The sequence below is a fragment of the Polypterus senegalus genome, chromosome 10 (genome assembly GCF_016835505.1).
Source record: "Polypterus senegalus isolate Bchr_013 chromosome 10, ASM1683550v1, whole genome shotgun sequence".
Classification (NCBI taxonomy): Eukaryota; Metazoa; Chordata; class Cladistia; order Polypteriformes; family Polypteridae; genus Polypterus; species Polypterus senegalus.
In genome coordinates, this window is record NC_053163.1 from 169,409,647 (window position 1) to 169,435,681 (window position 26,035).

A 26,035-nucleotide genomic window follows, 5' to 3' on the forward strand; every position below is an offset into this window, starting at 1 on the left:
ACGCACACACCCCAGCTGTGCAAACCTTTGAGCCCGTCTCCTGAGCAGACTAAGCCACCCACTGTGCTACGGAGGCCCTCCGCCACCCCGACTCGCATTCACATTGTTCTCCATTCACTGGAGTTCAGCTCGAGAGGTCTGCAGCCGCCTGCTTCTGCCGCCCTGAAGAATTTGGAGACTCACTGAGGCAGCTATTGTCTGGTCTGGCAGTCCCAGCTGTCATCTTCTTCTCCTCTCCAGCTTCAAAAGAATGCCATTTAGAAGAAGAAAAAAAAAGGGGGGAGTGAGGTCATAGATGGCTAAGAGAGAAGGCAAAAATGGAAGGCAGCATGGAGTGTGAGAACGAAGGGGGACTGAAGGAAGAAACGAATTGGCCGGGGTGTGTGTGTGTGTGTGCTGTGCTTGCTAAAACTACCTCCTCTGGCCCCCCATCTGTCTCTCTTGAAGAATGAGAGAGATGGAGTGGTGGCTAAGCAGTCGAGAGCCGAACAGAAGAGTCAGTCGGGTGCCGGGATGAGAAGAAATGTGCGCACCTCCTCGGGCCTTCCTTTTGCATGCACGTTTCATTCATAAAATATACCTTGTGAGGGACGCTATACACATCGAGCAAGTGAGAAGCGAAAAGCTCATCCTGTTATCACTCACATATGGGACTTTATACTGACCAGCAAGTGCAAAGTGAAGGCAGAAGCAGCCTCTCCTTTGTTCTTCCCAATCTTAGTGTCTCAGAGACTCCGTCAGATCACCCATAGGAAAATTTTACTTCTCAAGTTGATCTTAGATCATGAAACTTGAGAAGTTAAGCAAAATGGCACCTTTTATTGGCGAACTAGAAAGATTACAATATTCAGGCTTTGGTGGCAACTCAGACCCCTTCTTCATGAAGGATATAATCCATTAATCATATTGCAATCTTTCTAGTTATCCAATAAAAGGTGCCATTTTGCTTAACTTCTCATTACATCCATAATGGCTAACACGGTACAACACCCTAGGTACTACAGATCAAGAAACTTAAGAGAGAGTGTCGTTTATGTTTCTTTTAAGAATCAACTTTGTCACAGATGTTGCTCCCAGAATTCCTAAAGGAGAAACAGCCTTAGACACAAAGGAGATGCGAGATATGACTGAGGTTAAAGGAGTCCAAATGAAGAATTTGGGTTGAGAAGCATGGCATGCTTTTATAAGACCTATTTCTGGTCTTGTCTTCATCTCTTTCAAGGCTTCATATATCTCTCTATTATAACAAAAAAAAAACCCTGGGACGAGACGAGACTTTATAGCCTGGGGCGAGATGAGACTTTTGCAGAGAGATACTTTCAGGTCCCACGAGACGAGACTTTGTGCCAAGAGATTTAACCACACCCGGGGCCGGAAATAAAAGACAAAGAGTAGATGACAAAGTAGAACGTTGTAAAGAATTCAAAAATGTTGGCGCGATACACATGCAGAGCAAGTTAGAGATAATAGAAGTACTAAAATTTGAAAGTCTCAAAAAAATGATAGGAAAGATCACATTAGTGCAAACAAACGGAAATTGTTACTCGCGAAATAACAAAGCAGCAAAAAGAGATCGAATATATTGTTCAGATTTAAACTTTAAGTCGGAATCTTGTAGATCGTCTAATTTGTGTTTTTACCAGGGAAAAGTAGTGTTTGTTCCTAATCAAGAGGCGTATCATTGAGTATTAAAAGATTTGCTGTTTGGTGAAAGTGAAATCATTGAAGAGAAAATTTCAAGCCCCGCGAGACAAGACTTTATGCAAAGAAATTTGGGAAAGTCATGCCCACATCTAAAACATTTACTACCACGCACACGGTTCAGTCATTTCTCATTTGTGTGAATGCTCTTGTCAGACACAGTCTGTATAGAGAGAAAGAAATGATATTCACTCACGGGCAGTAATACGTTGCGTTGTCACGATGTAATTCCAAACACGGAATCAAAAAAATTCAATGCGATACTGACGAAAAAGGTAAAGGTCAAAAGAGATCAAATATATGGACACAGGTGATATGACAGAAGTATGTAGATATTGTTTGGCTTTAAACTTGAAGTCGGAGACTTGTAGATCATTTAATTCATGTTGCCATCGGGGAAAAGTACTGTTTGTTCCCAATGAAGAGGAGTATCCGTGAGAATTAAAAGATTTGCTGTTTGGTGAAAGTGAAATCCACATATGCGAGTGGCTGGCGCATAGAGCAAGTCGGGGGGATGTGAGTTTGGCAAGCGAAGCGAGCAGGGGGCGCCCCCCACCCCGTTTGTATTTATTACTGGCTTTATCCAGGTGACTTACAACATTTGAGATGCGATTGGTTTCATTTCTTTATTTCAAGTTTTGCTACTTGGAGCCCAGGCAGGCGAAGCGACTGTCATGTGCTCACACATTGGTGTCAGTAGTGGGATTTTAACACAGAAGCTAAGGGGTTTGAAGTCCAAAGTCTTCACCACTATGCCACACTGCCTGCCATTTGAGTCTGATCTAAATGGAGCACAGCAATATAAATTAGAGCAACTTAATCGTATTATTCAGAACCCAGGACTACAGCTCTGTAATCCTAGTCAAGTGTTTTATTACTGCCGCCAATACATTTCACTGTATATTAAGGAGCACACAATACAAATACGTTCAAATTGACAAAAAAACAATGTCAGGACACTCACTACTTGTCAGATCTGAGCCCATCGTGTGATCTCTGCTGAAACTTAAGAGGAGACCCTTGTGAGACTTAAAAAAAAAAATGTAGCAGGGCTATATAGTAATAGTGTATTCGCTGTGTGTGCCGAGTGCGTGTTGTTTCCATCGTCCTGTTTACTGTCCGTTATGTGTACGTCAGTGAATGTTGTCCCCGTAAGTACAGAGGGGACGGATGAGGGAGAGAGACCGCAGCCCCAGGATGGAAAGCACCTGTTCACATTTCAGTTACATCCGGTTCATCACTACTTAAAAACGATCGGCATGGAAAGTGGAAGGGACAGGAGGAAGGAGAAAGACAGAGATTTCATTTAACGACAACAGATCATCAATTCCTGCTATTTTTCACATCGCACATTGTACCCAGTTTGTTTCTCATTCCGCCGGATTCACGACAGCTCAATCATCGCCAGAAAACCCCAGGGTTGGACATTATTATCTACCATACGCCAAGGAAGCACGGTGAGATTTTTATTTGGGAGATTCAAACGCATCCATTTTTTTTTTGGTCAGTCATCCGTATTCAGGACAGTTACTTACCCGGACTCAAGTTCATGTTCATTGACTTTGCAGTATTCATCCATTGTTGTTATTTGTGTTTTGTGTTTGTTATACGTTTCAGGGGCAAGGGAGGGTTTGTTATTGTGTATATGGTGTTTTCACGTTGCTGCTTTGGTGGAGGGATATACAGTGTGGTCCCCGGCCGGGACGCCCAGGAGGACGTGAGGAGGGCTTGTGCCTCCTCCAGACCGCGAGGGGGCGTCCGTCCTGGTTTTGTTGGGGACCACGGGTGGTGGGCTTGGAAGCCCAGCCCTGTAGGGGCCCGTGGTCACCGCCAGGCGGTGCCCCGATGCCGGTTCATCCTGTACGGTCCTCGGCTGGGGCTGGAGCCCGGCCGGGACGCTTTGGAGGACCAGAGGAGGGCGAGTGCCTCCTCCAGACTGAGTGGGGGCGTCCGTCCTGGTTATGCAGGGGGCCTCGGGTAAGGGGCTTTGAAGCCCAGCCCTGTAGGGACCCGTGGCCACCGCCAGGCGGCGCCCCAGTGCCTGTTTATCCCAGTGTGGCGGAAGTGCCGGGGGAAAGACGACCGGGGAGACACGGACGGCTTCCGAGTGCGCAGCTGGCACTTCTGCCACACAGGGGTGTGGCCACCGCTAAGTGCCGGGAAGCAGCTGGAACCCGTCCGGGTTCCCATAAAAGGGGCCGCCTCCCTCCAGTCGGTGGTGGACGTCGGGAGGCAGTGTTGGCGAAGCTTGAGAGAGGACAGGAGGCGGCCAGGAAGCAAGGCACAGAAACTGTGGGCCCTGGACTTTGGGGGATTCAGTGCCAGCAGCACTGGGGTTCGTGAGTGCACGTGACTTTTGTGGAATTGTAAATAGTGAATAAAAGTGTGTTGGGTGCAAAAATGTTGTCCGTCTGTCTGTGCCGGGGCCAGCGTTCACAACAGATATATATAAATTCTGTATTGGGGATTTGTATTATTGTTTTTGTCATTGTGTTTCATTTAGTATATTTATACATTTATTTTACATATCTGCTTTTGTTTGCTTGTGTTTAACTGTCGATTGAGGGGAAAATATTATTTGTTAGAGGTACAGCTTGGTATAAGTTGGTTCAGTCTCAGTAATTCATCCAGGCCCACAGGTCTTGGTAGTGTAGCTGCCGGCTGGCTAAGGGGTCGGCCGTTACAAAAATATCCGAGAAGCAGGAGACAAAAGCCAAAGTCTCCATTTTATTTCTTCCTTTTTGTCGAGGAGAAAGCAAAAAGATATGAAGGAGATCTCTTTGTTTGATTTCTCCGCAGGGTGTCTGGGCTTTCCCTTAAAGATAGGATGAGAAGCCCAGTCATCCGGGAGAGGCTCAGAGTAGAGCCGCTGCTCCTCCACATCGAGAGGAGTCAGATGAGGTGGCTCGGGCATCTGATCAGGATGCCTCCTGGACGCCTCCCTGGGTGAGGTGTGCTGGGCACGTCCAACCGGGAGGAGGCCCCGGGGAAGACCCAGGAAACACTGGAGGGACTATGTCTCTCGGCTGGCCTGGGAATGCCTCGGGATTCCCCCGGAAGAGCTGGAAGAAGTGGTGCTCAAGCTTCTGCCCCCGCAATCCCGATCTCATGTAAGCGGAAGAGGATGGATGGTATGGATGGGCAGAGGAGGGCATACCAACAGTTACCCTGGCAAACTGCCACCAACAGTCACGGCGGTGAAATGTCATTTGCTTAAACTCCCCGTGGTGACCCATCGTGAGACACTCCACAAAACCTTTCCCACTGAATACACTGACGAGTCGCCACTCTGCGTGACCCAAAAGCTGGCAACCAGAAACTCTACTCTAAGGCTTTTAATATTTAAATCTTTTATAGCGCCCTTCACTGCAGAGAACCCGCCTACACAAATGACCATGTGAAAATACGTTTACAACATTAAAACGCATCAATTGCCAAACATAACAAAATCCTGCTGCTATAAAGTCCCGTCAATGGAAGAATTGTGATGGCCAGGCCGACAGCGGAGGAGAGGAAGCCGAGTTCCAGTTCACAGCATTCCTGGAAATAATAACTCTCTGGGGACCCCCCTGGTCCATTATCACAGGGAAAGTCACAGTTGTGAAGACCCGGGCCCACCCCCCTGGGGATTCTGCAGTATTATATGACTGAAAATACCACAACTTGAAGAAGTTTTCTAGACGAAGTACGTTTCATACGTGGCTCATTTGTAATGCACGCCTTGCGTCTCGGCAGGCAAAGGATGGCGAGACCTTGCATTGTTCTTCCCATAGACAGACAGCGCACTTTGTGAAGTTAAGGAAATCTGAATTATAAAAACTATGACAAGCACTCCATTGTTGCCTTTTCAGTATTACAAATGGATGGCCTCTTGCCAAAAAGCAAGGCGCATGCTAATTTACAAGGTTCCTAATGACCGCATTTCAGTCGCAGCTAAATATAAAAAGGAATATTCTGCATGTGAGACACCCTCGATACCGAACTTGCTTTTAAATTGTCTCCTTGCCTCGACAGCCTTTAATTACCCAACTATTAGGGGTAACGGGTACTCCACTTCTGAGTAATTAACACCCAAGCTGTCATTCCGCATTATCTTTTCGTTGAAGTGTTAGCTGGGGAGCGGTGCGACACTTTGGTACTTGGACAGAAAATTGGAGAGAGAAAGACCTTTTTATTTCCCTTCTCACAATTTGGTGTCCTCCTCTGGAATCGGTTACACTTTCCAGCCCGTTGACCTGCTTTGGCCAACCAATAGGGCCAATTCACACTTTGCACGCAGAAACATCTCTACATTAGCGTGGTGTGCTTTGATGTGCCACTCAGGGTTGGTTCCCACCTCACACCATTGTTCCCTGGTTAATAAAGATTGATTATGTGGTTCAGCAAGAGAATGATCCTCTGCTACATTTTATCTTATGGCACTTTAGCCGGAGCTTAAAGTATTTACTTTTCAATGCCTCTGAGAGCGGGCTCAGTGAAAGGCACTATATAAGATATTTTTTGCTTTCAGATAAAGTTCTGCTTGAATAAGTCATCCGTCGAGTTTGAGGGAAGGGCTAAAACATATGGATAGGAAAGACACTCAAAATCACTCTAACTTTTAAATTTCTTATCGAGAGCTTGGCTGCCTGGTATCAGATCCCAACTACTTTATCACTCGGTTTTCGGATGTCTTGTATCTGCAATTTGGTAATTTTTAAGTTTTTATATCTCTTATCATAATATTGTTAGCCTGAGGGTGCAGGCTGTGCTATATATAGTTAGAGCAGTGTTTCCCAACCTCGGTCCACAATATATATATTGTGACAGATTAGGGCTTCTCTCACACCCTTGTACCCTCAGACCACACGTCAGATACCAGATAAAAGTCCAAATAATTGATTTATTATCATAAATAAGTACACAAAGCACACCCCTCTCCACAATTCTCAATAAACAGTAATCACAATAAACAATCCTCCAAACTCCCAGACGCTTAGCCACCCTGCCTCCCAACTCAGCTTAATGTCAAGGCTTTCCCAGAGTCCTTTAATACCCCATGACCCGGAGGTGTTCCTGCCCCACAGTCCACAAGTCCTTACCACTTCCGGGTCAGGGTAAAAGTCTTTCTCTTCAACCTGGAACTACAGTACGTCATTCCTCCCATTCACGTGACCAGGACACACTTCCAGGTAGGTTAAGGGCACAAAAGAGTCTACGAGCCTCGCTACAGCGACTCCTTGTGGTCCCCAAGGTATCCAGCAGGGCTGTGTATAAAAACTACAAAGTCCATGAGGCCCTGCTGGAACCCGGGGCACGTCCATGCTGTTGGGAGAGCTCCTCCTGGCGGCCTAGGGGTGAGGGCCGGCAACTCTTACCGGACATCCATCACTATATTACACACACATACACATATATATATATATATATATTATATAATATTTATATATATATAAAAATGTACCTAGCAGTTATATGGGAATAATGTATTTTTTCTTTTTAACAATACTTTCATCTTGATTTTCATTCTACTTTTCTAGGTGTTCTAATTGTTTAATTAATCCATTATTTACTAATTAGTGGGTCTGACACTAAAGTAGTTGCAGCCTTTGATTCTTGTGTGTGGTTTGCCTCGGTGTCTGCTCTGCTCGTTTTTAATTGTCATTAATAAGATACAATGAAGAGGAAAAACTGCACAGAAACAGGGTAAAATAGAATGAAATCAACCAAAGAGAGTTAAGCATTTAAATCAATAGCAAAAGCAGAAATATTTCTAAATGTCTTATAAATGTTAAAATCATGCTGCTGTGCTTTTCTGAATGTAGAATAATCCCAGCTAATGAAATTAAATCAGGGTTATCAGTGTTGTGACCGAGTAGGAATCTGGTTGGAGCAAAAACCTGCAGCCATGGTGGAGGGGGGTCCCCCAGGACCGAGGTTGGGAAACACTGCTCTAACTATATATATATATATATATATATATATATATATATATATATATATATATATAGCGTCTTGAACAGCCTGCACTCTCAGGCTAACAATATTACGATAAGAGATATAAAAACTTAAATATTACAAAATTGCAGATACAAGACATCCGAAAACCGAGTGATAAAGTAGTTGGGATCTGATACCAGGCAGCCAAGCTCTCGATAAGAAATGTAAAAGAATTAAAGATGGACATAAATGTGCGAAAGGATGCTCTTTTAAAGATTAGTGCTGTAAATCCAGATCAGCAATCCTACAGCTCTTAATCCTGTAAGAGTGCTGCCCTCTCTGGCTTGAGACCACCATATGTCAGGCGTGCAGAGATTAGACGTATGTGCCATATGCTTCTTCTTCTTCTTCTTCTTCTTCCTTCTTAATCTTTTCCATCTTCTATGTGGGCCTGATATGCTTGATGAACCTTCTCCAAACACTTCCTCACCAGTCAAGCTCTTTTTTCGGCAGATCTTCTTGTACTTCATCCATTCATCTCCACTTTGGCCTCCCTCACTTCCCTTTCCCCTGGACTTCCACTCCCATCACTCTTTTTTTCCCCAGGAGGTCACTGCGCAGCGTCAGCCATTGTCCCGTGCCCCCAAAGTAATTTTCAGTTTAAGGACCTTGCTCAAGGGCCCAGCGGGGTAGGATCCCTTCTGGCAGTGATGAACTTCTTTTTCCTTTAGTTTAATCGAGTCAGGTCAGGTCAGGTTGGGGGGCATGCACCGGTACTGCACTTTTCCACACCCACCACACAACAAAACATTTTGGGATCCTGTTGGCAGAAACGCGGTCCTGTTTCACTCTCCAAAAATAACCTTATATCTGCTGCTGCCAGGTGTTACGTGGACATCCCCTTGGCCTGGTCCAGTCACTCGGGTCCTCAACAATGAGGGTCCTGTGAGCCGGTTCACCCTCGGGGAAGCAGTGCCGTAACTGATGCTCCCTCACAATGTGCCTCATTTGGGACTCCGTGAGTCAAACTAGCGGTGCCCAAGGATTCTCCGAAGAGACACAGTACTGAAGGAGTCCAGTCTTCGTCTCAAGTCACTGGATAGCATCCATGTCTCATAACCAGGAAGTACCACGACTCTAAAGACTTGGACCTTTGCCCTTTTGCACTGACCCCTTTCCAGTAACCTCATGACCCCATGACCCCTCATGCTCTCCCAATCCGTCTACTGACTTCATAGAAAGAGTCACCAGACCCATGAATGTCACTGCTGAGGTAAGTAAACCTCTCAATGACGAGGTCGACACTCTCGCCACAGACAGACACCCTGCTGATGGCCGTGGCTAAGAGGTCATTAAAGGCCTGGCTCTTGGTTTTTATCAGGACCCTCGCAAGCCCGGACACTCAGACCCCTCACTCAGTCTCTCGAGACCCCCGATCAGAGCATCCATTGACACAGCGAAGATCACAGCATCGTCAAAAAAGTCAAGATCCATGAATCTTTCTTCACCAACAGATGCCCCGCAGCTGCTGGACCTCACGACCTCGCCCAACACTCAGTCCATGCAAGCATTGAAGAGATTAGGAGCAGAACGCACCCCTGACGGACCCCAGCATCAACTGGGAAAAACACAGAGGCTCTGCCTCCACTCTGCACAGCACTCACAGTACCAGTGGACAGGCCGGCCATGATATCCAGCAACTTTGAAGGGATCCTGCAAAGTCTCAGGACGTCCCAACGAGTCAAACATCAAGGAAAATCGACAAAGGCTGCAAAGAAACTCTGCCGATATTCATATTTGTGCTCCATGAGAACCCTTAGTGCCAGGATGCAGTCGATGGTAGACTTCTTAGGCGTAAAATTGGACTGCTCAACATCCAGACCAAGCAAGCAATGAACAGAGTAGGAGCACAAACAGACCCCTGATGAACCCCGGGGTCAACTGGGGAAAAGCCAGAGGTTCTGCCTCCACTCCGCCCAGCACTCACAGTACTTGTGTACAGATACGCTGGCACACATTGTAACCCACTTGCCATTTGAGACTCAGACCCTTTAATTGTTTCGTTTTCCCCTTAATTAGAAGCCAAACAATAATGAGATACAAAACGAGCCGTCACATGACCAGCTAACCTGCGTCCTCACGCAATATCTGAAAATAAAGAAAGGTGACGGTCTCAGTAATGGCGATTTCTGCAGGCCCACAAAATATTTTCAGGGTGCGGTTAGGAAAAAAAGAAAATAATATGGCCTTGGAAATGTCTGCTGCGGCGCAACGAGAGCCATGAAATTCAAGAACGGGTTTAATTAACGACAAGAATCGGCTTCTAATTAGGAAACTAGTTGAAGTTGGAGACCCCGACTTAGCCGGTCATCTGTTGGATGGCTTCACGTCTCATTTCTATTTGGTTGCCGTTTAAGGAAAAAAAAAAAAAAAATGAAGCAATTCAGAGGACAGATTTCTTAAATAAAAACGAGACAATTTAAATGAAGGGGGAAAAAAATTGTTAATTAGAAGCACTACTTAAGAAAAGGGTTAGAATGAAAAAGACGCACAATCCAGCATCTGTCAGACGCGCCCGAGTTTACCAGCTAATTTATTAAGTGCGCCTCTATTACTGCCTTCCTGCTGGGATGTGTCCACATCGGGACGGCTGCCAATAGGAAACACTTGAGAAGCAGATGTGTAATTTCAAAGACACCCAGAGGGCCCCCCTCTGCAAACAGCAGCCTTTTGGCCTTCTCTCTAAAACAAACAGGACGTTAACTGTTTATAGTAAGGAAGGCGAATAAAGCTGAAGTGAGTGGACTGTGACACACCGCTGATGACCCTGTCAAAGCAGAGGATGATGATGATGATGATGATGATGAGCCCCTCGTTCATGTGACAAATAGCCATTCGTTTGAGTGATTTAGTCTTTTAGTCCAGCAACGATTTAAAAAAAAAAAAAAAAAATGGACAGACCGATGAAGGAACAAATTGCCCTTCATGCATGGGATTCTTTTTTCCTGCCAATTGGCCTTCTCTATCCCTCATATCCCTTCAGCCTGCCCGCTCGCTCATCCTGGCCACTTTTAAATGATTTAATCTTCCATGACAGGATACCTATAATCCTTCTAGCTGCTGCTTCCCAAATTACAAAACAGGCTCTCTAGATAACTCGTAGGAATGGGAAAAAAAAAAAATTTTAAAAAATGAAATTGCATGAATAGCTTTTTGGCTTCTCCTCGACAACAAAGATATCAGAAAGAAATCAAATTGAGACACGGTCTTTGGTCTCCTGCTCCTCAGATGATTCTCCTGAATGTTTCACCCCGGTATTCTCACAGGGGTCTCCTCTTGAGTTCTAGTGGAGGTCTCAGCAAAGTCGCACAGTGGGCTCAGATCTTCCAAGTAGGGTCCTGCCATTCTTTTTTTTTCAGTGTGAAAATATCAGCATTGTGTGCTCAGTAATATAGAGTGAGATGTATGAACGGCAGCAATAACACACTCTACTTGGGTTACAAAGCTGTAATTTTGGCTTCTTAATCATACCATCAATTGCTGTTCACCAATTCGGTCAGACTGATTCTGCAAGAAAATTGATGGCAGTGTGGCACAGCGGTTAAAACTTCAAAACCCTGAGGTCTGCAGATTCAGATCCCACTACTGACACCAGTATATGACCATGAGCAAGTCACGTCATCTGCCTGGAAATCTCCCCTCGACTTTCTTATATACTCAAATATAGGGGATTAATATTTGAGGAGTAAACTGCAAGACAATGATTCTATTTTTATATTATGTACATTAAAGTAGGGGTCGCCAGCTCCGGTCCTGGAGGACCACCGTGCCTGCAGGTTTTCATTCTAACCCTTTTCTTAATGAGTGTCCTGTTTTTGCTGCTCATTAACTTCTTTTGAATTCATTTTAATTGACTTGCTCTTGAAGACTCAGACCCCTTAATTGTTTCTTTTTCCTTAATTAGCAGCCAAACAATCATGAGAGGGCACGGTGGCGCAGTGGCGCTGCTGCCTCACAGTTAGGAGACCTGCGTTTGCTTCTCGGGTCCTCCCTGCGTGGAGTTTGCATGTTCTCCCCGTGTCTGTGTTGGTTTCCTCCCACAGTCCAAAGACATGCAGGTTAGGTGCATTGGCGACCCTAAATTGTCCCTAGTGTGTGGGTGTGCGTGTGCCCTGAGGTGGGCTAGCGCCCTGCTCGGGATTTCTTCCTGCCTTGCGCCCTGTGTTGGCTGGGATTGGCACCAGCAGACCCCCGTGACCCTGTGTTAGGATATAGTGGGTTGGAAAATGACTGACTGACTGACAATCATGAGGTATAAAATGAACCAAAACAACTGGTGTCCATCATACAATATCTGAAAATAAAGAAAGGTGAAGTTCTTAGGAATGTCGATCTGCTCAGGTCCCCCAAAGATTTTATCAGTGCTCTTAGAAAAGAGACAATCAGCAATTTCAGAAATGTCTGCTGTTGCACAACGAGAGCTGCAACAAGCCATGGGGGTTTAATTAACAAGAATCGGCGCCTCATTAAGCAGTGAAATTGGTTGGAGTTTGAGGCCCTGACTGAGTTGGTCTTCTGTTGGCTCCCTCACTTCACATTTCAATTCAGTTTGGATGCCATTTAAGGAAAGAAACGAAGCAATTCAGAGGAACGATGAAGAAATTCAGGGGAACAAATCTTAACAGAGAAGTCAATTAAAATGAATTCATAAGAAGTTAATTAGCAGCGCAAACAGGGCACTCATCCAAAAAAAAAAAAGGGTTAGAATGAAAACCTGCAGTCACGTGCAGTCACCTGAGTTGGCAACCCCTGCATTAAAGAACCATCGACAACAAATCAAATCAAATTAATAATATATTGAAGAATTATGATAAAAGTAAAGGAAATAGCCCAAAAGTTGATAGAAATCTACGTTTTGTATCTAATACTGGTATGCAAAATTTGGTTGACCAAAGTGAAAGTGACTCGTTATCGTGATTACACACATTCCAAATATGGCATTTTTGGACTCTGGGAGGTCTAAAATGTTGAGATTCATCAAAAGTCTAAGATCAACCTTTTGAAAAGTTAAATTTTCCGATGGGTGATCTGACGGGGTCTCACATCTGTGACAAACTTGATTCTTGAATGAAACATAAATGAGGATCTCCGTGAAGTTTTGTGAGCCATCAAAAATCAAGCAATCTTCTTCTTCTTTTGGCTGCTCCCATTACAGCGGATCATCTTGTTCCATCTCTTCCTGTCATCTGCTTCTTGCGTATACCATGCAGAATTCTGCTAGACTCCCTTTACTAATTCTTCTTCTTTCAGCTGCTCCCGTTAGGGGTTGCCACAGCGGATCATCTTCTTCCATATCTTGCTGTCCTCGTCATCTTGTTCTGTCACACTCATCACCTGCATGTCCTCTCTCAGCACATCCATAAACCTTCTCTTAGGCCTTCCTCTTCTCCTCTTCCCTGGCAGCTCTATTGTTAGCACCCTTCTCCCAGTATACCCAGCATCTCTCCTCTGCCCATGTCCAAACCAATGCACTCTCGCCTCTCTGACTTTGTTTCCCAAAACTCCAACTTGAGCTGACCCTCTAATGTCTTCATTTCTAATCCTGTCCATCCTCATCACACCCAATGCAAATCTTAGCATCTTTAACTCTGCCACCTCCAGCTCTGTCTCCTGCCCATATAACATAGCTGGTCTCACTACCGTCCTGTAGACCTTCACGGTCACTCTTGCTGATACCCGTCTGTCATAAATCACTCCTGACACTCTTCTCCACCCACTCCACCCTGCCTGCACTCTCTTCTTCACTTCTCTTCCATAATCCCCATTACTCTGTATTGCTGATCCCAAGTATCTGAACTCCTCCACCTTTACCAACTCTGCTCCCTGCATCCTCACCACTCCACTGACCTCCCTATGAAAAGTGACATTTTCCTATAGGAAAAGACAAACCCGGACAACCTTCAAATGTTGATTTTTATAGAAATAATTGGTTTAAGACCGCTGTTCTCTCTTTATTGCTTTTCATCCCGTCACTCAAACTCGTGGATTGCGCTGAAGTTTGTAAAGTACAACACCATCTAAGAGCTGGTTGAGAAATCCCGATATGGAAAAAAAGTGTGTGTGTGTGTGTTTGTTAAGTTGTATTAATAGACAACACAGAGATCTGACAAGGGGCCATCAAGCCCCCCCACCGAATTCTATATGTGAATAAGAAGGGGAGGGGACCTGACAACAAGCTGGAGAATCAAGTCTGGCGAGGACCTCAAGCTGTGCGTCTCCACCTACACAAACACAAACAGGCAGAGGAGAGACTTGGACAAACACCAACCTTGCCCACAAAGCACACAAATCTTTTGCAAACTCTAATTATCATCAGTCTCGTGGTTTCACACAGCCGCAAGCCAACGGAGTCCATTATGATCAGGTGCACGGCCGCCTCTGCTTAATCGGGGGGTTGGTGTGGGGGGCCAGCTTTGTAATCCAGCTGTTATGTGTCGGAATAGCCAGCTGGACAAGCAACCCAAGTGTAGGAAGAGGCCTGCAAAGTGGACTGTAAGATACACAAAAGGATCTGCGGGGGAGGGGGGGACGGGCGGTCTTGACGGCAGCTGTTCAAAGATCAGATTTCCACTCTGTGGGGGGACAGGGGTTACCAAAACACCACGCTGATTCGGGGGTTATGGGGGTAGTGTCTCGTCGCCAGTCTTGAGCAAGTTTGATCGATCAGTACGGCGAGAGTAACATAAAGTACAGTACAGCCGTCAGGAATATTAAAAAAAAAATCTACACTCGCTCAGAAAAAAATGAACAGTAACAGACAGAGAAGTGTGGCACTTCTTTCAGCCCTACGTGTTGGTAATGTTCCCTAACGTGCTTTTAAGCCACAGCGCATCTTTGCCCATTGATATTGCTGCTTCAGCTTGAAAATCTTGTTGGGCTTAAAGGGGCCGCTCTTAACTGGTTCAGGTCGTATCTAACTGGTAGACACTTTTCAGTAACTTGAAATTCCTCTTTTTCGTCTACAGCTCCTCTTAAATGTGTTGTTCCTCAGGGATCCATTTTGGGTCCTATTTTATTCTCTATATACCTTCACCCTATTGGAGTGATTTTTAGGAAATTGAACATTTCTTTTCACTGCTGTGCTGATGATACTCAGGTTTATATTCCTGTCTGCAACTCCGCAATGAATCAACTGCACAACTGTCTGTCTGAACTAAGATCCTGGATGGCTGATAATTTTCTTGATCTGAATCAAAATAAAACAGAGGTGCTTATAGCGGGTCCATCAGCTAAAGTCCAGATTGGTCTTGGACTTCTCGACTTTTCTCCGTCTTTTGCAAACCTCAAGTCCACAATCTTGGTGTTATCTTTGACAGTAACCTCCCTTTTGAGTTGCTTTTCCAGCTTCGTCTTTTAGGTGAGATAGAGCCTTTTTTTTATCTTCTAGGGATCTTGAGAAAGCTACTCATGCTTTTATTTTTTCTCGCCTTGATTACTGCAACTCGCTGTATTCTGGGATTAGCAGATCTCTGATCTGCAGGTGACAGTTGGTCCAGAATGCTGCCACTCACTTCCTGGTTGGGGAAATAAACGTCTGATTCCGTTTCTCCAATTTTAGCTTCTTTACACGGGCTGCCTGTCTGTTTTCAAATTGATTTTCAAATCTTGTTGCTAGTTTTTAAATCTGTACATGGGCTCGCTCCTGCCTGTTTATCTGAGTTGTGTGCTTTACACCAGCCATCTAGAGTGCTTAGATCTTCTGGTCAGTTGTCTCTTGTTGTCCCTTGTACCAAGTGTCAAATTAAGGGGGACAGCTGTGACACCTCATCTGTGGAACTCTTTACCTCGTCACATAAAGGAGTCGTCGACAGTTCAAAACGAGATTAAAGACTCATTTCTATTCACTTGCATTCCGTGACCTTCAGTAATACTGCTGGTTTCCTCATTGTGATTATGTAATATTACTTCTATTTATTATTTATTTTATTTCTATTTATGTTATTTGTATGTTTTATTTTATTCTGTTACTGTAAAGCACTTTGGCCACAGCATTCCTATGTTGTTTTAAATGTGCTATATAAATAAATTGACATTGACATGTGAGAATATTCCTTGATAAAGCAACCCAGCCTTTTCCAAAACACATAGAAAGAAAGAATTGGAGTTTGACTTCTTCGGCTACATGAGGGAGGACGTTGATCTTCTAATTGAACTACCCGGCTGGTATCAAGAGGTACACTGGAGATTTGAGGATCGCCAGTTCTGTTGGCTCAGGATACGGAGTTTCTTTATCTCGGTGGGCTGCGAGATGTCCTCCTTCTTTGAGCATCAACACAAAGGGTTAACCTTTATTTGGGACTGCTTTTTTCTTGTGTGGTGTCCTGCCCAGCCGGGATGCCTGGAGGGACCAGGAGAGGAGCAATACCTTTCCTGGGCTATTAGGGTTCAGCTGCCCCGGTCTGCGTGGGGACCACGGAAGCAGAGCTTGGAAGCTCATTCCTGCAGGGGCCGGCTTGGCGGGGGGTGCCCGGACTATTATGGTGCCCTAGAAGGCACCACTTCTGCCACACTAGGAAGTGCTGCCAGAAGAACAGTCCAGGTACACCCAGAGTGCTTCCGGGTGCAAGAGCAGAACTTCCGCCACACAAGGAAGTGCTGCCGGAAGAAGATCAGGAAGTACCTGGAGCACATCCAGGTGACGTATAAAAGAGGCTGCATCACTCCACTCGGGAGCCGGAGTCGGGTGGAATAGGACGGAGCTTGCGTGAGAGAAGAGTGGAGGTGGCTGAAGAGAGGAAAAAGGCCGAGTTTAGTGTGTTGGTGTTGTGTGTTGCACAATAAAGGGTTCATGTTCAGAAGATTTGGAGTCCGTGTGTGTCTGTGCCGAGGCTGCTCTTTCACACTTGATATTACTTTTCAAAGGATTGTGAAAGCGCAGTGGGTCCCTAATTTTAAACGAACTCTCGCTGCATACACTAACACCGGGCCCACTTCAGGTTTTCTTGATTTGTGGCATCCTGCGTCACACAGGCGCATTAGAGGATTGCCTTCTCGGTGCATTAGAGGTGTGCAATGCCACTCCGGGACACGAGGGGGAGCTGTCACTTACGTTCTTGTCTCCCTCTTCCCTCCACAGCTCAGCGAGAGCCGCTGACCCCACCCCTTCCCAGAAGGAGGCGTCATACGTGGTGTTGCTTCCGGAAAAGACCGACACATCCGAGCTAATCGGTTACAGCTGGGACGGCCATAAGGCGCAGTTGTTTTCTGTGCCATTGTGTGCTTGTTTTACTTTCCTTTATGTTTCAATTGCACTCCTGCTTCTTTAATGGCATTTTATGGTGCTGCACTGGGTTGTGTGGTTCCACTGCTTGACTGAGCCTCACTTCATTCTCAGAAAGGTTCTTTGCATATGAAGTTGGTTATTTGAGCTTTGAAAAAGTTCCCAATATGGAGAAGGAAAAGAAAACTCAAATATTTAATATATGACAGGCTACCTAGTAGGACCCTAACAGATTAAGAAGCCCTGGGCTTAGCCTGTGTTACTGTATGCAGCGAGAGACCTTTTGAAATTGGCAGCCATTGGGATTTCACAATTCTGCTACCATCTATTCATGGTGATTTGCTGTGTTATGAATCTAAATAAATAAAAGTTCTTTCCGATACCTTCATGTGGATGGGTCTTTTGGGAAACCAAAAATAGTTCCCCTATGGCATCGCTCTGAAGAGCCACTCTGGCACCTTGATTCTGAAGAGTGCAAACGGGCCAGCCAGGCTGGCACCCCAACATTTCTCTGGACTTAGTTCTTACTCATAGCTGCGAAATGAGAGATTTTGGGTTTTGACAGTTTAGGAGGCTTTTCAAAGCCCAAAGGTCAGGTGAGGTTGGGGAGCATGCGCCAGTACTGCGTGTTGCTGCACCCACCACACGACAAAACAGTTTGGGATCCTGGCTGGCAAAAAGGCAGGCACGCTTTCCAGTCCCACCTTCTATCTTCTGCAGCCAGGTGGGTGTTCCCTTGGGCTGGTCCAGCCACTCGGGCCCTCAGCAATGAGCCGGACCACCCTCGGGGAATCGCACCACATGGAAGTAGTGCCGTAACTGACGCTCCCTCACAATGCCTCATTCGGGACTCCATGAGCAACACAAAGTCACACCAGCGGTACCCAAGGGCTCTCCAAAGAGACATGGGACCGAAGAACCAGTTTAGATAGATAAGAGCCCTTCACAAGATGCAATGGTTCAATAAGGAACCTTACAAACCCAGTGCAGTGCCATTAAAGATTTGTTATTTTTAACAGGATACTGCTTGCTGCATCCCAATAAAAATTAGCAAACCCATTTTTGGAATTCCGGGATCGACATAAAAAAAAAAAATGAAGTTAGGCATCCAGTTAAAAGGAAGAAGCAGGTCAGGATGAGGTAAGGTGGTCCACAGGACGGAGCTGGAGAAGCACTGATTGAAGCCTTTGATCACCAATTAGCACATAAACACGTCTGACTCTGAAGTGGCTGCTCCCTTTAACGCTCATTGTCATCTGTCCCTTTGTTAGCATTAAGTCTATTTTATTTCCCCTAAGTAATCAAGTTGGCTCTGATTGGATTTCTTTCCTTTCACGTTTCCTTGGTTCCCTTTTGCTTTCTATGAACAGTAAGCTGCTTTAGTATCGTTCCTTTCATATAGCACCTTTCACGGTCCATGTCATCGTAAGCGCCATAACTAATTTACAGCTAAATGACAAGATTAATATTAACAAACAAAAAAGTACAAATTAGAATAAACACAAAGGAAAACTGAGCAAATTCTAGGCAGATCACATAACAATCGCGAAGATTAAAGTCTGTTACCGTTATGATTGTTGTAATGGAGAGCCGGCACCTCACAAAGCGCACAATTAAAACACAGCAAGACTGAACGTAAAGTTGACATTTGTAAATGAATCCTGCTAGAGCTGGTAGCTTATGACATTCTGGAGAAACCCAGCTCAAGTATTATGGCACCTCACCACATGAAGGAAAGAAAAGGAAACTTATCGGGCACACACTCGAAAAAAACACTCCAGCAGATGGCAAACTGGTGTGCACGGTTAACATGTGGGACAGACTGTTTTATTAAAGAGTAACATTTTCACAACTCTACTCTTTCTTTCTTTCTGTCCAGGTGAGACATCAGAGTCAGCTCAAGAAGACTCTCGACACATCCTAGAGGGACAGACTCTTGGGGGGATTGGGGGCTACGGATTTAGAGCCCAGCTTGGGGAGATCTGGACAGGCCACCATTAAAGAATGCGAGGACTGGTGATCTGCAGTGGAGGATCCTGCACAGGATCATCGCCGTAAACTCACTTGTGTGTCTCATTGATCCTGGGGTTTGTGATGCGTTTCTCCTTTCTCTTCTGAAAGAGAGACAGGCTTTTATTGTTTTCTGCTTTGCCACTTTTAACTGTTCTTAATTCTATTTTAAATGCTTTGGATTTGTTTGTGGAGCACCTGATTCGAAGGAAATTAAGAGTAATAGCAGGATTGCCAATTTTTTCTTGGGACAGGCAAAAATGGGTATTTATAAATCAAAAAAAGGAAACAAAATCAATAATCAAAAAGAGATTGAGCCAAGTAAAACATTTACCGCCTTAGTAAAAGCACGACTGCGTCTAGACTATAACTTTTATAAGATGAATTTTAGCCTGCAAACTTTCCTTAGCCAGTGGTGTATAAATGAAGCAGTCTGCACAATTAGGAATGAGAAACTATTTTTTTTTGTTTGTAATTCCAATACTAACTTTTGAAAATTGTGTTTTTTTAAATATCTTTTTGAGGGTTCATGACTGTAAAGATTGTTTGCTTTTTTTGTAATAATTGTTACTGCGTAATAAAATGTATGTTTACAAATCAAAATCGTTCTTTCTTTCCCTCTCCTTTTTTCCTTCTTTCCTTCTCAAAATGAACATAACTTCATACCACCTGCTTCTGTGCTACAGCAGGCCTAGGCTTTGTTCTCTGAGATAATCAGACAAACAGACCACACGGAACACAACATCCATCATTTTTTACATTTACACAAAATTGTACTTGCATATTTTCAGATGCAACTGCGCCTCCATACCATGCAAGCTTTGTAAAGCAAAGATCTCACTTGTTATATACAGAAAACCACACCAATGATTTGAGGAAAAGTGCAGCTGATGAGGTTCATTGTTGAGATTGACTAAGTGCACACACCGGCTAGTTAAACAGAATTAAGTAAAAAGGGGGAAAAGGAAGGAGAGGAAAGGAACACAATGATGGAGGACGCAAAAGGTGGGAACTTCAAGGGGGGAAAAAAAAAAACCGGAAGTGGTCTCCCCTCGACTTTCTCGTATACTCGGATATGGGGATGGATATTTGAGGAGTAAAGCGCAAGACAAGTACAGTGGAACCTCGGTTTGTGAGTAACTTGGTTTACGAGTGTTTTGCAAGACGAGCTAATTTTTTTAATAAATTTTGACTTGATAAACGAGCGACTTGCAATACGAGCAGTATGGACACACTTTGCTGAGCGTCATGTGATCACAACTGAGCTGATGGTTCTTCTCTCTCTTGCGCGCGGGTCTCTCTCTCTCTTCTTGAGGGCAATCGTCTCCTATTCTCCGTCTGAGTCTGCGTGCCTCACTCATATAGTCAACATCCGTACGAGCGTATACTGTTTACTACAGCATTGTGACTGTGTGTGTGTGTGCGCGCACGCACGTGTGTGCTGTGAAGTGCGAGTCCTTGTCTTGCGCCCCAAAACACGAAGCTGAGTCTCAGTACTTTAACAACACCAGTTTTATTCAGCTTGAAACAGCAACAGCACGGTTATTTATTATAGCGGGATCTTTATAATGTTCCTTGTATCACCCATTGACGGCAGGCGCTTTTAGCATGTCTGCGATCTTTTTGGATGCGCTTATACGGCGAACTGCTACAGCGCTGGGAGACTGCGATTGCTTTGGGATGCTCTTCCGCGTGTCGTCCCGTTGGGTGGAATCCCACAAGAGTTTAGAAACTCCCTCACACCAGCCATGATTCTTTTTAAAGGTAAAGTGCAGGTTAATTTGTTTTATGTATTTTTACTTTATATTTTGTATTAATCATTTTATATGAATAGTTTTGAGTTGTGGAACGAATCATCTGAGTTTCTATTATTTTTTTATGGGGAAATTCACTTTGATATACGAGTGCTTTGGACTGTGAGCATGTTTCCGGAACGAATTATGCTCGCAAACCGGAGGTTCCACTGTACTATATTTTTATATTATGTACATTAAAGAGCCATCAACAACAAATCAATAATATATTGAACAATTATTATAAAAGTAAAGGTGAATAAATTGCACCCTGCTGCATAAATAAAAGGTAAAGTATCTCTTCCGGTTAGTGGAAATAGCCCAAAAGTTCATAGAAATCTATGTTTTGTACCTAATACTTGTATGCAAAATTTGGTTGACCGAAGTGAAATTGTACTCAAGTTATCGTGTTTACACACACAGACATAATTCCAAAAATGGTATTTTTAGACTCAAGGTCGTCTAAAACGTCGAGATTCATCAAAATCTCAAAATGGATTTCTTAGACGATTCCAATACTTTCCCGACAAGAAAGTCAAGGAGGTCTAAAACGTCGTGATTCATCAAAATCTCGACATTGAATCTTTGAAGGATTACAATACTTTCCCTATATTTCATTTCCGAGAAAGCAAACGATGGAGCGTTTTTAAAAACAAATCATTGCGTCAGCAATGAGAGTCCAAATTCTACCCGTAGTAACAATAATCTCAAATGTCTGACGGCTATAGCAAGCGTCACACGGGTGCAGAAGGTCGCGTTCCTCAGAACTGCCCACATGCTTTGCAAAGTTCTGACCACTGGACAATAAAACCGAAGGGAAACCAGTGGGTTCCCAGTAAAAAAAACAACCAATGCAAACTGGAAAGAGGAAAAAATAATAATATTAATAAACTGCCTATGCCCAAACAATTTAATTTCTCTCTTACAGCAAAGATAACAGAAGAAAAGTATTTCTACTAGTGCTACCAAAACTGCTAACAGCAAAAGGTTTATGCCCTCCACTTTAACTTCCCTCTTGTAATAAAAGTAATAGAAGACCTACAGTGGATTTAGAAAGTCTTCAGACCCCTTTACTCCCTGCACACTATTACTGTTTTTGTTGATTTAATTTTAAATGGATAAAGTTGACATTTTTGCCCATCAGTCTGCACTCAATAACCCATGATGACAAAGTGACAATGATAGCAAATGTATTAAATATTAAAAACTGACATCTCACATGCAGTCTTACACAGACGTATTCCGACCCAGCACTCCAGATTCTACTCGGTTTAGGGGGGGTTGCCTCCCGTTTGCTTGATGTATCAAAAACTTTATTGGTGTCCACCTGTGGCAAACTGAACTGATTGGACATTCAGGTTCAGATTGGCACACATGTAACTCTGCATAGGGGATCCAACAAGTCACACTGCATGCCTTGAAGTCCAAATTAACTCTCAGTAGACCACTGTGATCAAATTGTGGTGAGGCACAGATCAGAGTAAGGGCATAACATCATTTCTAAAGCGTTGATTGCTTTCGGTGGCCTCAATAAATGGAAAACATCTGTAACCACCAGTACTTTTAAATTTAGCAGGCTATCCGCTAGGCCACCTTAATGAAAGAATAAGTATCTATGTGTCTGTCTGCATGTCAGTCCAGTTCCCATGTCTCTCTCATTCCAAAAGATGGTGCATCACAAACACTTTAGGTAATACAATGCATTGCATTACTCATTCCAACAGGTGGTGCATCACAGACATTAACACTGCTTTTATGAATCCCATACCAAATGACACAAAGATATATACATTGCATTTTGCATTCCAACACACGGTGCATCACAAACAATAATACTGCCTTAATGAATCCCTTACCAAATATCATATAACAGAGACATGTGCATTAGGTGACCAAGAACCCACTGGTCAAAAAGTTGTAGGAGTCCCTAACTGAGATGGGAGAACCTGTCAGAAGGACACCCATATCTGGAGCACTCCATCAATCAGGTGTTCATGGTGTGGTGCTAGACAGGAGCCACCCTCGAGTTAAAGGACCCAGAGAACATGAGGAAAAAGGTTCTCTGGTCCAATCATTCAAAAACTAAACTCTTGGGTTCAAACGTAAAAACCTGCAACCTGAGAATGAAGAATTATCTGTATTTTTCCTTTATTTAACTCTAAAGAACCATTCTGGCATTTTAAAAAGAGTGTGGTGGGCTGGTTTAATTAACAAAATAAGAATTATTCACCCTTTCATTTTCTCAATCCAACATTTGGGCCTGAAGGGCTCAGCAGCCAAAGGGCAAACCAGGAACCAGGAATGGCGAGACCACCAGTCCAGACTTAAGGCCGTCATATTCGAGTTCTCAACTAACACAACCTGAAAACCGGGGGGGATCATCCACCCAGACAGCTGATCCAACTTAAAAGAATTGTAATGAAAGGAAAGCAACGATGTATGCATATGGCAAGACGATTTTAATAGAAGGAAAATGGGAAAATATTAAAGGAAACTACAACCATAGTAAAAAAAGTATGGTAATGTCTCTTATCACTTTCATAATCATACAATTAAAAATTACACAAGCTAAAGGCTTGAGTTCCTGGTGATGATGATGATAATAATATCTCCAAAATTTGCAGATACAAGCAAAATGTTAAAATATGAAAGGGAACGACATCAATATTAATATTAATAAAGTATGTTTCTGCCCCATCACTTTTCATGAGCATATATTAAAATATCACAACACAAAACTTCAGTTCCTGATTATGATAATAGCAATAATGTCTCCAAAATGTTGCCGAGATGAGAAAAATTGGAACATAGTAAAGAAAACTACAGCAATATTCATAAAGTATGTTGATGCACTAATCTACTTTTCAGAAATCGTACAATTAAAAATAACAGAAGCTAAAAACTAAATTGCCTGGTTATGATGATGATAATAGCAAAAACGTCTCCAATAATTTTACCAAAAAGAGGGAAATACTACAACAACATTAATAATGTATGATTACGCACTAATCACTTTCTATAATCGTACAATTTAAAAACAACCTGAGCTAAAACCTTGATGATGATGATTATAATAAAATCTCCAGAAATTTGCAGATACACCGAAAAAGGGGAAATATTAAAAGGAGACTACAGCAGTATTTATAAAGTGTGTTTATGCCCCTGTCACTTTTCATAATCGTTCGATCGAAAACAACCCAAGCTAAAGACTTCAGTTCCTCTCGCGATAATTATTATTATTATTATGATGTCTTCAAATATTTTGCCCATACGAGGAAATCGCGATCAGGAGGCAACTTGACAAACGAGACCGCAGGTGTAGTCGCTCCCCACTCGGGCCTTTTTTTCCAGACGCTCGTTCCATTATCCTTGTCGCATAAAATATTTCATCAGTCACCCGTCTTCATCATCGCGCCTTGGGAGGCGCTTCAAAGAGGCACAACGAAAAATCAAAACCTTCTCTCTCTCTTTTTTTTTTTTTTTACCGTGAGAGGTTAAACCCCGTAAAATAAAAACAGAGATCAGATCAACTGGAATTCGTCCATCCGTAGGTTAACACGTTTAGGGAAAAAAGAGACTTAAAGAATGCCCCTTACCTGTATCTTGGCGGAACTGGTGCATAGACTGCAGGTCGATGATGTAGGGAGATAATTTACTGTCCACTTGGCCCAGAACGACGCTGCCTCCACGGGGATTCGCCCGGATCACGGCTTCAATGTGGTGAGACACCGCCGGGCTGTAAGGTCTCCACCGGCCGTGCTCGTTCAGCCATTCCCACACAACTACGGCCGATGCCATGAGCATTTTTCAATGGACAGATCCGACTTGGGGGTGAAAAAAGAAAAACAAGGCAAGAAAAAAAAATGAAAGGAAAACAAATCAGCCTCCCTTCATCTTGCTCGCGCCGCTCGGAGTCGACCGTTCCCCACTCAGACTCTCTTCGTAGTCTGCTGCTGTGACTCGCATTAATCGGATTGTTCCCGAGTCATCCCCTTTAATCTTTTCACATGGGATTCAACACCTCCGAATTTTTTTTTTTTTTTTTGAACTGTTGCTTTTACGATTTATTTTTCTTTCTTTTGCTTCTCATAGGCGCCACCGAAGATACGTGCCTGCCATTGGTAACCTCAGAGGGATGGTCTCATATCCCAGATCTAATAATGGTGACCTAAGGGTTACGAGCTTTTCCAGTAGCCTTGTAAAAAAATGCAATCGATCACGAGGGAAATCTTCATCACACTAATCTCCAGTTAATGCAGGAACTTCCTTTTGTGTTTTCGCAATCCCTGAAACAGCACCGCCTTTTAGACATTAGCTGCACTTTTTTCCCCCCAGAGTCTGCCTCAGGGTGCGATTTCTGAGTATTAATATCAGAACTCAAGTTATCTTAATTATCCGCACCACCCCCTTTAGAAGCAAAAACATCCAAATCCTCCCGAAAATAGGGGGAGCGAATGAAAACGCGTAAGCAAGGCTCCAATAACGTGCTCAGTTTCACACAAAGGCGAGGCGAATCGTTCAGCACGCTGAAGGTCCAGCTGCAGCCGTGCAACAGCTGTGTCCCGACTCCGGCTTCAGATTGCTATGCATTCAAACAGTGGCTCATTCGCCTCGGCTCCGCAGGTCACCAAACATTCCAGAACGCGATGCTGGCTCCTAGCAAAGAATGCAAATTGGTTGCTGGCACTGAAAACAGCATGTTTCACGCACACTGCAGTGCCGTAAATGCATGTATTTCCTTACACAACAATTCGTTTATTTTTTTTCCTTCTTTGTGATGCCGGTACCGGTCGGAACGGGCCTTGCAAAACGCGATTTATTTACAATCCCCAGTCTTGCCAACAAAGGTGAGCAGGAAACAAAAATCTAAAAACGCTCTCCTTTGAAATGCCCTTCGAGGAGAACACGGATTGAACAATACAAGCACATCACGACACTGGGGAGCGAATGATCGATTCGTCAGCCGATTCGGTCCATGTCACCCTTCCGTTGACCGCTGCAGGATCCAGCCGCCTTGGGTAGCCCTTGTGTATGCTGTGCGCGTGCAGAAGTGGGGGAGCCCGGCCGGGTTTGCGAGCCACGCCCCCTCCGAGTCCTAACTGCGCCCTGCAGCCAATCAGAACCGAGGGTCCTCAATATTGTGCAATGGAGCGCAAATGCTGTCAATAATAAAAAAAACGAGTTGATGGTTAATCCGATCGTTTCTTTGCAGCTTCTTGTCGCACTTTTATTACGCCGCTCGAAGCCACTGGCTGTGATGCAAGGAGTTTCAGAAAGTCAGGAAAACGATTCGTTGTGATTTCATTTTTACTACCTGTAGTTTGAGTTGCTA

General features: G+C 44.0%; 1 protein-coding gene across 1 annotated transcript in view; it reads right to left on the reverse strand.

Annotated features, from left to right (window-relative positions):
• LOC120538029 (E3 ubiquitin-protein ligase DTX4-like) overlaps positions 1 to 25,831 on the reverse strand; it is a 91,850-nt gene extending 66,019 nt beyond the window's left edge. The window contains exon 1 of the mRNA XM_039767413.1: positions 24,300 to 25,831. Coding sequence (XP_039623347.1) covers positions 24,300 to 24,507 — 208 coding nt within the window. The 5' untranslated portion in view covers positions 24,508 to 25,831. The remainder of the gene's footprint in view (positions 1 to 24,299) is intronic.
• Positions 25,832 to 26,035: the final 204 nt, after the last annotated feature.